Raw genomic sequence first — 13,398 nt, 5'->3', positions numbered from 1 at the left:
GGACAGGCACGGAGGGTGGCGGAGCGGAGAGTCGCCAGCGAGCGGGCTTGTCATGGGGATCCGGGCTAGTAGGCGGCGCGAGTAGCATCTGGGGACTCCGAGAAGGGCAGGAAGTGTCCGCGCCGGGGACCACCGCCAGCTCGGCGGGGGGCTGCGGGGGGGGGATCCCCGCTGCCGTGGTCCTGGGGACCGGGAGGAGGAGAGAGGAGGGAGTCCTGGTCTCGCCCCGCCCCCGGGCTGGTTACGGCGGGGGCGGGGAGTGAGAGCTGCTTTCGGGGGGGAGTGGAGATCGGGGGACTCGGCGGTGCCCTCCGGAGCGGCGGCCGTGTCCCCGCGGCGCCGGGCCGCCGAGCGGAGCGCCGCGGCTGCTGCATGCGTGGCTGCTGGATGCGGAGGCGGCGGCGGCGGCGGCGGCGAGGATGTTAGGGCAGCAGCAGCAGCAACTGTACCCGCCGGCCGCGCTCCTCACCGGGGAGCGGAGCCGGCTGCTCACCTGCTACGTGCAGGACTACCTCGAGTGCGTGGAGTCGCTGCCCCACGACATGCAGAGGAACGTGTCCGTGCTGCGAGAGCTGGACAACAAATATCAAGGTAAGGGACCGGGCGCGGGGCGCGGGGGGGGGGGGGGGGGGAGGCCCGCGAGGTGACTCCGCCGCTCCCGGGATCTGCGGGCCTCGGGCTGCTCCGGCCCTCGGCCCGCCCCGGGAAGTGCCACTGTCCGTCCCTCCCGTGACACCCACCCTCCCATCCCCCGCTCCCGAGCGTGCAAGCGGGACGACGAGGAGGGTGGAGACCCGAGTCGTGGCCCTTCCTTTTCCCGGCTGCGCTCCGGAGGACTTGGAAGGGGTTTCGGGGTGTGTGTGTGTGTGTGCTTGCGCGCGCGCGCGTGTAGGGGTGTGTGTGTGTGTGTGTGTGTGGAGGGGGTCGGGAGGGTCGCTCCTCAGCCCCCGCTGCAGCCCCAGCGGCTGCAGCTGCTGTGGGGAGGGAATCAGCCATTTTAAGCTGCATTTGTTCCGGCGTCCGCGGGCCCCGTGCCTCCCCGCCGCCCCGCGGGGCGAGGGAGGGTGCCACCCGGCGGGAGCCTCGGGGAGACGGCCGCGGGGCTGGCTGTCCCTCGCCCCCGGCGGCCCTCAGCTCCCCGGCGAGCTGATGCATCGGAACGCGCTGGGGGGAGGGGAGGGGCGGCCGAGGCGGACCCGGGGGAGCCCGCGCCCCAGCACCCCGACACGGCGGGACGCGGGGCACCCCGTGCCTCCCACTCGCCCCGGGGAAAGTTCCGGGACGCCGGGTGTCGCCGCCTTGAGCTCTGCTCCGGCCGAGTGGCTAGGAGGGGAGGGGTCCCTCCCCCCCCTCCGCCGGGACCGGGGGGGGTGGGTGGAGGAAGAGGGGGGTGTGTGGCGGGGAGGGCCCGTCCCGGGGGCGGGGCCTGGGAGTGACGTGGGCCGGGGCGGGGTGCGGCGCGCGGCGCGCTCCCGCGGGGCTGGAAAATGGCTGGTGTCGGAATGGGCCGGGGCGGGCGGCGCTCGGGCCCGGCCGGGGCGTCGGCGGGGCCCCGGCGGACGCGGCCCCGGGCCTCGCAGCGCGCTCGTGGTGAGGTGTAGAACATCCTCCCACCCGAGGGGTCCAGGCCGGGGACGCGGCTCCCGGGACGGGCGCCGACCCTGGCTCCGCGTAGGTTCCGGGCCAGGTGTCACTTCCGGGCCCCAGGGAGGAAGTGGCTTCGTTGACCGGGCAACCGCTTGGCGTCCCTTCACCCCGCGGTCCCTCCCCCTCCAAGTTTTATTTACGTGTTTAAGTGATAAGACGACAACCATCTTTTATTATAGTCAGAGAAACTGAGGCAGGGCGTCAGCCTTTATTACGGTGCAGTTCATCACCTTTTGCCTGCCTTCCCCCCCCCCCCCTTGCTTTTAGCAACCCCAAATCAAGAAGGCTTTAGACCTAAAGCGGACATGTGGACCCATTCTCTATTTTTGAAGACACTTTTCACTAAGCCGGGCGCCGGTGGCTCACACCTGTAATCCTAGCTACTCGGGATCACGGTTTGAAGCTAGCCCCAGCAGAAAAGTCCAAAAGACCCTTATCTCTGATTAATCACCCAAAAGCCAGAAATGGAGCTGTGGCTCCAAGTGGTACAGCGATAAAGTTGAAGGACAGCGCTCAGGCCCCTGGGTTCTAGCTAGGACCAGTCGCGTCCCCCATCCCTCCCCCCCCCCCCCCAATGCATGTCACTAACCCAATGGCCAAAGAATAACCTACTTCTAAGATAATATTTTCTGGACTGTTCCATAAGAAGAGCATTTAGGCATCTGTTTTAACCTATTCATTTGTTTTCTGAATCCATGTATGCCAATTATTGCACCAGGCCCAGAATATATGAAGTTAAACCTCATCATACAGATAAAACTTTCAAGGAGTTTAACTAGTAGTTTGCACCTGTAGTCCCAGAATTTTTAGTTTGAGGACAGTCTAGGGTACATAGATTCCATCTCAAAAGAAGTTTTTAATTTGCTGAGTTACTTAGATGGAGAATATTTTACTTCAAAGCTGGACGCTTCAGGTACACATCCATTCTCATATTGTGTCATATGGCATTTCCTCTGTGTGTGTGTGTGTGTGTATGTGTGTGTATGTTTCCTGAGCACTGGTTCTGAGGCTTGAACTCTACCACTTGAGCCACTGGCTCCACTTCAGCTTTATTTGGGGGTTAATTGGAGATAAGAGTTTCAAAGTCTTTCCTGGCCAGGCTGGCTTTGAACCACAACCCTCTGATCTCAACCTCCTGAGTAGTTAGGATTGCCTGCACCTGGTTTCTTTTCCTTTTTAAAAAATAACACTTGTAGCTGGTGCCATTGGCACACCCTTCAAGGACCATGCCCAGGGTCCTGAGTTCAAGTTCCAGAACTGACACAAAAAATAAGTAGATAACAGTTAACAGTTGTACTTTTTTCTACAGTTATGGAGCATGTAAAAGGTAGCTCTAAAATGAGACATATGGCCTGTCACACTGGTGGTTCTCACATCTGTAATCCTAGGTACTCGGGAAGCTGAGATCTGAGGTAGGAAATTAAGCCCCAAGCCCCAGGATTGTGGGAGAAGGGCGGGGGGAGAAGAAGGGTAGGTAGAAAGAGAGAGGGGAGCATTTAGGAATTCTATGTTGTATGTTTATAGTTTTTCAATGATGTTTGTAATGCTTACATGTTCTTTAATTTCTTTAAAGGTATGTGTGCCTTCTTAAAAGTAATGCTATTTTAAGATGGGGGTAATCATAATTTCTTCAGTGGGAAGTCTGCTGTCTGATCATCCAGTTGTTAAAAATTGCTGTTATGATAGTAGGAATATAGCAGTCCATATAAAATTGAAAGATATTACAAATCCTCAGTCCCATTGTGATTATTTTCAAGATTAACCTTAAAACAGTGATCTAGTTTTCAGTCATGGACACAGGTGCTAAGATAACTTGCAAAGTTTTTTTTGTTTTTGTTTTTGTTTTTTTTTGGGTCTGGTCGTGCTGGCCTGAACCCTGGGCCTGGGCGCTGTCCCTCAGCTCTTCAGCTCAAGGCTAGCACTCTACCACTTGAGCCATAGCGCCACTTCCGGCTTTTTTTCTTTTTGCTTATGTGGTGCTGGGGAATCAAACCCAGGGCCTCAGGCATGCAAGGCAAGCACTCTACCACTGAGCCACCTTCCCAGCCGCTGCAAAGTTTTATATATTTATTAGCTTTATACGCTTTTGTGCTTGGTGTTCAGATAGGACTTTTTTCACTAGTTCTTAAATTTTTCTGGTCTGGGGATGTAATGCATTAGTATTTAATGTTACAAATTATATAGAGGCAATCACATTTCTCCCCACGGTAAAGAGATACTTTCAGAGATTATTGAATCAAATACAAAAATTTTATTTCAAAAAAAGGATTAGGAATAGAAAAAAATCACAAATGAGTGGAGTATTTGTTACAGAAAATGGTTAGCCTTTGAACTACTAAAACTTAATACATAATTTCAAGTGCTTTTCATGCAGCCTGTTGAAAGTGCTTAAATGGTACAAGCAGATAAAGTCTGTATATAAAGTCTGAGGTTTCTTAACCCCTTGAATTATTTTTTTTTAACACATAGAAATGGTAGCTTCCTCTCAAGTTTTCTGTGGAGATTAAAATGATAAAATATTTACCACATGATAGGGGCTGAGGAAGTGTTGATTTCCTTTCTTCTCACTACATAATTTAGATACCTTTGAAATGTGAATTTTTATCTCATACAATAAATATGTGCAAGTATGCTATATGGCTTTTATATTCTGAATCATTATTAGAAAATACTTGAAATGAAGTTTGTCTTTTCCCCTTTTTGGCAGGCCTTGTGCTTGCCAGGCTAGTGCTCTAGTACTTACATCTTATTTCCAGCCATTTTCCTCACTGTTTATTTTTGAAGTAGGGTCCCTCCTCTTGGTGGTTGCTGAGATCACAAATGTCTGCTTCTGTATCCAGCTTCCCCCTCTGTAGACACAGAATCTCCCAGACTTTTCTGGAACTGTGATCTTCCCAATCTCAGCCTCCACCCTAGCTTGGGTTGGTGTGTCAGTACCACTGCACCCTCAGTCCTTCCCATCTTATCTTAAGTGGCTGGGATTACATGCGTCATCCACCAGCGTGTAAATTTAAAAATAATTTTGTAACAGTAAAATAATGCCATTTTTTTCTGGACAACAGTTAGGTTCTCAGGAAATCCACTTGTAAGCCTAGTGGAGCAAATGCTATAGACAGCCTTATTTGACAATATGTTGTGCAAGTATGAGTACTCTCAACTGTGGTGGCACAGTTGCCCATCCACTATGAGAGCCTGCAGTATTCAGGGAGGAGCTAACTCCTAAGAATTGTATTAAATATTTGTTACCTTACTTTAAGACAGTTCCAGTGTATGCATTTTACTCAAATTTTTAACATTTCTGTGTTTTGTAGTAAATAACATTGGAATATATAAGAGAGGGGTAGGCAGGCAGCAATAATGGAGTGTAGAAATGGTGTGTTATGTGGTGTGATAAATTAATGTTTATTTTCCCACCTCTTCTAAGACAGAACTCTTTCAGGCAGCATATTTTGTAAGGACAAGAAATAGCTCTTACGTATTCTTTTGAGCTGGGCACCAGTGGCTCACGTCTGTAATCCTAGCTACTCAGGAGCCTGAGATCAGAAATTGTGGTTCAAAGCCTGTGAGACTCATCTCCAATAAAACACTCAGAAAACTGGAAGTGGTACAGTGGCTCAAGTGGTAGAGCACTAGCCTTGAGTTTGTAGAGCTGAGGAACAGCGTTCAGGCCCAGAATTCAAGCCCTATGACCAACAAAAGTATTCTTTGGTGACATCCAAAATTATATTTTCAGATTTTTTTTTTTCTGTTGTTCTGAGACAGGTCTATATACTTCTGGCTGGCCTTGAACTCTTGATCCTCCAACCTATACCACCCAAATAATTCTGCCTAACAAGTGCTGGAATTACAAGCATGCACCATCACAGTAGGTCGGTGCATTTTCAGATTTTTGCATGCTTTCTAGTGACTCAGCTATTTTATGTTATTTAAATAAGTGTCCTATTCGCTGTGCAATTGAATCAGCAGTTTCAAAAAGTTTAGAATCAACTGCTGAATTATCTACAAAGGCAGAACGATCCAGTGCTGATTATACTGTAATTTTATAGTAGCTTGGTCAGGTGGTGCCAGAAACAATAGACCTACTTTGGAAATAGTTTTAATTTTTGGAAATTCCCTTGTGACCCTAAAATAAAAGTGCCAATAAAACTAAGATGATAGGAAGCTAAGAGTTGCTGATGTTTGCCTTTTCTAAGATTGTCCAAGGGTACCATGGTGAAAGTGAAGGTTATCAGGTCTCTCTAGAGTCATTGATTGAACTGTAAACAGAGTTGGACTGTCATCTGTAATCTAGTGTTAGAACCTCTTCAAGTTTTAGGATTGGAGTTCAGCATGTCAGATTTGTGTATGGGTTGTTAGAAAGTTTGAGTGGTATATGGGCAGTAAATAAGAAACCTAGTAGACTCTAAAGTGGCCTTAAGTATTTCTGCATATATAAAATACTGTTGATTATTAATTTATTGAATTATCTTTTTAATATACATAGTTTTAAAGTTTTGTGTTTTTTTTTCTAAGTGCACATTCATACTGTGTAATGTCTTTGTATGGAGAATAACGTTTTTCTCTTACTAGGGTTTGAACACAGCCTCATGTTTGCTAGACTGCCATTCTCCTACTTAAGCCATGGTTATTTTGGAATTGGAGTCTAGCAAACTTTGCTGTCTGGACTAGCCTTAAATTGTGATCCTTCAGATCTCAGCCTCCTAAGTAGCTAGGATTACTACAGTTGTGTGCCATTGGCTTAGCAATCGAGGTTTTTTTTGTTTGTTTTTCTGTGCCAGTCCTGGGGCTTGAACTCGGGGCCTGGGTATGGCCCCAGGAGCTTTTTTCTCAAGCCTAGTGTGCTTTGCCACAGCTCCACTTCCAGCTTTTTGGTGGTTAATTGGAGATGAAATTCTCACAGACTTTCCTGCCTGGGCTGGCTTCAGACTTCAATCCTGAGGATCCAGGGTTATAGGTGTGAGCTACCTAGTACCCAGCAGTCAAGTTTGTAATGTGCACACATACTAGAGAGGAATGTGGGTTGATGCTTTGAGTTAGTTATAACTTAATGTTATATGTGCTAATATACATGTTCTTTTCCTTTTCCTCTTTTTAGAAACATTAAAGGAAATTGATGATGTCTATGAAAAATACAAGAAAGAAGATGATTCAAACCAGAAAAAACGCCTACAGCAGCATCTCCAGAGAGCATTAATCAATAGTCAAGAATTGGGAGATGAAAAAATTCAGATTGTCACACAAATGCTTGAATTGGTGGAAAATCGAGCAAGACAAATGGAGTTACATTCACAGTGTTTCCAAGATCCTGCTGACAGTGAAAGAGCCTCAGATAAAACAAAGATGGATTCTAACCAACCAGAAAGATCTTCAAGAAGACCCCGTAGACAGCGAACCAGTGAAAGCCGTGATTTGTGTCATATGACAAATGGGATTGAAGATTGTGATGATCAGCCACCTAAAGAAAAGAAATCCAAGTCAGCCAAGAAAAAGAAACGCTCTAAGGCCAAGCAGGAAAGGGAAACTTCACCTGTTGAGTTTGCAATAGATCCCAATGAACCTACATACTGTTTATGTAACCAAGTGTCTTATGGGGAAATGATAGGCTGTGACAATGAACAGTGTCCGATTGAGTGGTTTCACTTTTCATGTGTTTCACTTACCTATAAACCAAAGGGGAAATGGTATTGCCCAAAGTGCAGGGGAGATAATGAGAAAACTATGGACAAAAGTACAGAAAAGACAAAAAAGGAAAGAAGATCGAGGTAGTAAAGGCCATCCATATTTTAAAGGGTTATTTGTCTTTTATATAATTGGTTTACTTTCAGAAAATGTTTTAGGGTAAATGCATACGACTATGCAATAATTTTTAATCATTAGTATTAATGGTGTATTAAAAGTTGTTGTACTTTGTCTGTGACCTTAATTTTCTGCACTGAATTACCAAATATTTTAAACCAGGTAGTCTTCAGATCACCTGAAGAAAGGACCAGGGAACCAGGGAGACAGTGATGTGGATATTGTACAGATTTCACAAACCATGCCTATTTCATTCTCACTTTAAACACCAGTGCTATTTTTGGGGGTAAACATAAAAATTTTGCTAACAGTTTAGTTCTATGTGCTTAAAAAATTTAGATATAGCTGGATTTCTCTGAAAGTATTGGATAATCTTGGGTAATTTAAATATGACACTGTTCTCTTTAGAGCTGCTTTTTGCCTAGCCCCATTTATACATATACTTGTTACTCTCTAGTCTTCCAGAAATTTACGGAACTAGAGATAAAAATAATTTGGGATCCAAGTGGAATAATGTGCTCTTATTAGAGTATTTGCTGCTGTCTTTTCCTTAGTAGCATTTTGATATACCGCTAGCCCATTTGTAAATGCCTTCCTGCTTCTCAAAATAGATACATTTAATCTAGGGCTTAAGAAGTTTTGTGTTTTGTTGGTTTAATTGGGACAGGTGAGTAGTTAGGATACCAAAAATGTTGCCATTCGTTAATATTGGCAAAATTTGGATTATTTACTATCATGGTTCAAGGTTGAACAATTTAAAAAATGCATCTTAATAGCTTTGTTAGGGAATATAGTTCATTTCTGTCCCAATCAGTGACTATACATTATTTTAATTAATAGTGTATTTACCTTCTTAACTTTCTGGTATTGGTGCTGTTTGATGTTTTCATGTTTAATGAACTAATTTCATTATAACAATGCAATTAATAATGTATTTTGTAAATTCAATTGCAAGATTCTAATATTTTAAGGGTAAGCATTCTAATTGATATGTGTCCATATGTCTGGAGCAGTTTTGGTTGAAAGGGGCAGTATAGCTTGGCTAGTCCTTTAAATCCTGTGTAACATTCTTTTATTTCTCATATCATTTTAATCTGATGACCTTGATTCTTTTTGATTAACATGTGAAATGTCCTATCTTACTTGGAAAAAAAAATGTTTTTTTCTCTTCTAGCCTTCCTGTGTGACTTTGAGGCACATCATTTTACCTTGTCTGAGTGTCAAGTCATTTACTTATAAAATGAATTGGCTTAACTATCTCCAAGGTTCTTTTGAATTAGAATTGTGCTGTAGTGAAGGATCTTAATAATGAAATGGTTTTTCTCTTTTGTTTATGTTGTCCATTCTGCAGTCTGAAGATAAAGGTGAGCTTGACAGTTGGATAAATGCACAATATTAAGTTCTGTCTTAAGGCTATTTTAATTGGTGATTAGAGCTAGTTGGTGATGTTATTTCTTAAGCAAGAAATAATAGTATGATTAAGAATTAATTTATATCAAATTGTAAAGAACCCTTTTCCTTCTTGAGAAGGTAGCATTTTGTTTCACTGATAAAGGGGTTTTTCCTAGAGTGAGCTATTTAACTGACACCATTAAAAAGCAGTGTTGAGGCCAAGCCCCCCCCAAATCCTTCAGGTGTGACTTCTATAGAAGTTACCGGTTTTTTTATATATCAATTTGTCTCAGCATATGGAAGGGAGGAAAAAAAAACAACTAACCGAAATGCCCAAGTTTGATTTCCACTTTGATATGCAAACAAACCTGGAATATCCTGGAAGATATGCTCCTAATGTTTTTAACAGCTTTGTTTTTATGAATTTCCTTTAGTTTTCTGCAGCATATGGGAAATAGAAGTCTTAAATTCATATAACATTACAATGGAGAGTTCTTTCTTTTCTCATTTACCATATCATATCATAGTTACCATCTTATAGCTATATTCCAGCGGTTTATCTCACATTGGAATTACCTCAGGGGTTTCAAAAACCATGGATACCTGTACCCTAACTTCAGCAATTGTGACATAGTTCATTTGGAATGTGATTTATGCATTAGAAATTCTAAACCCTGCTGGGCGCTGGTGGCTTATGCCTGTAATCCTCCTAGCTATTCAGGAGACTGAGATCTGAGGATCACAGTTCAAAGCCAGCCCAGGCAGGAAAGTCCGTGAGACTCTCATCTCCAATTAACCGCCAGAAAACTGGAAGTGGCTCTGTGGCTCAAGTGGTAGAGTGCTTGCCTTGAGCTGATAAGAGCTGAGGGACAGTGTCCAGGCCCAGAGTTCAAGCCCCATCACTGACACCTCCCTCCCCCCCAAAAAGAAATTCTAAACCTTCATTCTAATGTACAGATCCCCATTCTAGTGTATAGAAATGTTTCAGAACCACTGCCCCATTTTGAAAACTTTGGAAACTGCTAATGGATTCTCAACATCCAGATTTGTGTAACTGTAGCACATATAAGTGTAGATACATACACAACAGTGTATCTCCTACCTCTGCAGTTCTATGGTCAACACTTGAATACTCCTATTCTTAAGTGCAATGTGCACCAGGAACTGTTTAACCTGGGTGTGGTGTTAAAAGAAAAAGCCCCTTCTTGTGGCCCTTATATCTTGGTGGACGAATCAAGCACATATAATGTCAGGTGACTTTAAGTGCTGAAATGCAAGTAAAATAGAGTATATAGAACAGAAATAAGGAAATGAAATAGGTATAAAGCGTTTGGGGTGGGAGGAGTAGAACAAACTTGAAGCCAAGTGTTAGAGCACATTGTAGAAGGACAAGGGAAGTGTAGGCTCAGGGAAGCCATGAAAAATTGGGCAAGCCATTGAAGGGTTGGGAGCCATGATCGGATTTGAAGGTCATAGTTGATACTGTTTATAGTATTATGGGCAGCATAGATGGAAATCGGGAAACAGAAGACTCAGAAATCTGCACCAGAAAATACTGGTGGCTTAAATTATGGTGGTTAGAAACGGAAATGATGTGTAATGATAGCTCTCTGTTTTAAAAACATAGCCACCAGGACTTAGGCCCAGGAATTAGAAAGTAAAGTGATGACAACTTAGGTTTTTGGCTTGAGGGGAAAATAAGGTTTTTGTTCTGTGCATGTTTTGAGATGCCTCCAATTTCTAGGAGAATACCATGGAATTGAGGGAAGAGAGAGGCAATAACCACTGAAGAGTCTGCCTATCAATGGTGATGAAGTCATGTGATTGAATTCGTGCTTCTCCAAGTTTCTATGCACGAGTCATCTCAATTTGTTGAAAAATGCAGATTCTGATTCAACAGATATGGTATGGGCCCTGAGATTCTACTTTTTTAACAAATTTGCTGCTGCTCAAAACTCTGCATTTTGAGTAGCAACCAGGTATATAGAAAGGAGTCAGCCCTAGGTACTGCAACCCTTGTAATACAGAAGAACCAGCAAAGGAGCTTTTTGAGAACCCTTAATGAAAACCAAAAAATGATTCAACCGAAACAGAAGAAAGGGCTTCAGAAAGTGAATCACCTGCCAGGTGCCAGTGGCTCATGCCTATAATTCTAGCTACTCAGGAGGGCTGAGCTCTGGGGATGACGATTCATAGGTTTATGAAACTTTTCTCTCTGGCCAACCACCAAAAAAGGTGAAGGTGGAGCTGTGGCTTCAAGTGGTAGAGCACTAGACTTGAGCATGAAAGCTCAAGGACAGCAAATGTCCAGCCCCTGAATTCAAGCCCCAGGAAGCCCTGGGACTGGTATGCACACCAAACAGGAAATCAACTCATTCATGAACACACATTAGCGGGGTCATTGTTGAGTTTAGAAAGCTGCAATTTTGGAGGATGAAGGACTGCTTGCAGAGTTAGAATAGTGACAGCAATTACTGTGTACTATAAGCTCTTAATGTAAAAGATGGCAGTAGTTCACTTATCCACTTACTCAAATACTGTTTCTGCACTTGCAAGGCATTGTCTTAGGTACTGGATATAAAACAGCAACTAAAGACAATAAGCTGACCTGCTAGTGCTTAGGCCATGGAGTGTATGGGAGTAAATGCAGATAGGTTATTAACTTTAGTACTGGGAACATGAGATTGTACTCTCTAATACCTTCCACTTTGCTGGGGAAAAGATGGTGGAAGTCTGTAGGAATTAGAGGTGTGTATAAAATGCCACTTAGGGAATTGAATGCCCCAGGAATACCAGTCAGAAGTATAGTGCAGTCAAGCTAGACATTTTGGTCATAACTTGAAATAAGCTAATAGCTCATTCTCTTCACTGGATGCAGGTATTTAAAAAAAAAAAGAAAGATAAACATTTAAAATGACTTCAGCTTTCAAAATCTCTCAAAGCCAGAAAAATTCCATCTCTTAGTTCTCTATGTATGTACAGAGGTGGCTTCTCTGAGGGCTCTATGGTCATTATCCTTCATGGAGCAGACTGGAAGTCAAATCTGCAAGGAGCAGTTGGCATAAAAGAGCTAGACAGCACTTCCCCTCTTGATAAAAGTTCAAGAGTTTTGGTAGCGTTTGTTGTTTGGAATTACCTTTACCATGATTGCTTAACTATTCATCAGAGAAACCATGATTTCTAACCTTTGCTATTGCCGCAGGGAGATGCTTGGGCGGGAATGGGGCTGTCTGAGCTAGGTCAGGTCACTGTCCTCCCTGGCCTGTATTTTGTTGAGATGAAAAATGACAGTACAATGATATCCTAAAATGGCTATTACTTTTGTTTCTGAATGAGGAGGCTGAGGGAAAGGTCTTGATCACAAATGTAGTTTATACAATATCTTTCAACTCATGTAAATGATTACTAGACTTTTTTTTTTTTTTTTTTTTTAATGTAGGGCTTGGACGTAACCTCAAGCTCTTGCTTGGCTTTTTTTGCTCAAGTCTGGTTGGTGCTCTACTACTGGAGTCATGGCCATTTCTGGATTTGTCTACCAAGGCTAGCATTGAACCTCAGTCCTCAGACAATTATCCTGAGTAGCGATACTTTTGCTAGCATTGAACCTCAGTCCTCAGACAATTATTCTGAGTAGCGATAATTATAGGCATGAAGGCATGACTGGCCAGTTTCTACATCTTAAAGTCGAATTTTCTAAACAGATACTATGGAAAAATTGGAAGAGGTTTGACCACAAACATAACATTAAAATCATATTTTGAAATATTACTTTTTAAATCAACTCACCTTTTTTATTGGCTTATGTTAACTCTCTGATGAAACATTTTTAAAAGGAAGTATATTATTCTATACATAGAAAATTAGTACTACTTTTATGCATAGATTGCAGATTACCTTAAACTATAATGAAAATAAAACAGTGATACTAAATTCTGGCCAGCTAGTATTTCCTGTGAAAACTGAGTGCAGTCTACCCGTTACTAGAAGGCATGATTAGTAAATCATCTAAAGTATTTAAATTATCAAAAGGATATAAAAATAATTTTCTTGAATACTTCCTTACCATCCTACTCATTTTAAGAAACAGTAACAGAAAGCTAACCACTGAAGTTTTTGTTTTTGTTTTTTTACTATCTCAGTATAAAAACTACTATTTCTGAATTTAAAGTTGTATTTATACCCTTAAGACTTTGGTAAGCATTACTGACCAGCATCATGTCTGTTAGTTTTATAGTAACTGATCAGAAGCTACTGTCTGACCCATAGAATTTCTAGTCTCGTCTGGCCTGATCTAGAATTAAAAAAAAAAAAAAGTCCCTTCAGTGCCTTTTCTTTGACTGGGAAGAGAATTCCTGGATCAAATTTGTCATAGCACTGCTTTTGGGTCCATCATTCCAGACCTGAAGCAAATCTTGAGAGTTACACAGATAACTTCCCGATTTATCATTCTCTAGCATAAAATTGTTTGATGATTACAAAGCAGTTTCAATTACCCTGCACATATGATAATAAACCCATATCTTCTCTAAGCACTGAAAGAGTGAGGTTTTTTTAGTACCATAG

At 43.2% G+C, this 13,398-nt stretch overlaps 1 protein-coding gene across 1 annotated transcript; it reads left to right on the top strand.

Moving 5' to 3' along the window:
* The first annotated feature begins 386 nt into the window (after positions 1-386).
* Ing2 (inhibitor of growth family member 2) lies at positions 387-8,619 on the top strand. The gene is made up of 2 exons (XM_042702038.1): positions 387-591; positions 6,743-8,619. The coding sequence occupies exons 1-2, from the start codon at positions 420-422 to the stop codon at positions 7,411-7,413; spliced, it is 843 nt and encodes a 280-aa protein (XP_042557972.1). The 5' UTR covers positions 387-419; the 3' UTR covers positions 7,414-8,619.
* The last annotated feature ends 4,779 nt before the right edge of the window (positions 8,620-13,398 follow it).

Source organism: Dipodomys spectabilis, unplaced genomic scaffold (genome assembly GCF_019054845.1).
Source record: "Dipodomys spectabilis isolate Male_0828 unplaced genomic scaffold, ASM1905484v1 ptg000009l, whole genome shotgun sequence".
NCBI lineage: Eukaryota > Metazoa > Chordata > Mammalia > Rodentia > Heteromyidae > Dipodomys > Dipodomys spectabilis.
The sequence above is the reverse complement of the archived record's forward strand: the minus strand, read 5'-3'. Positions and strand labels throughout refer to the sequence as shown.

Coding starts and splice junctions, on each gene's coding strand:
- Ing2 (XM_042702038.1), top strand. CDS start 420: ATGTTAGGGCAGCAGCAGCAGCAACTGTACCCGCCGGCCGCGCTCCTC. Junction 592..6,742: donor GCTGGACAACAAATATCAAG/GTAAGGGACCGG, acceptor TCCTCTTTTTAG/AAACATTAAAGGAAATTGAT.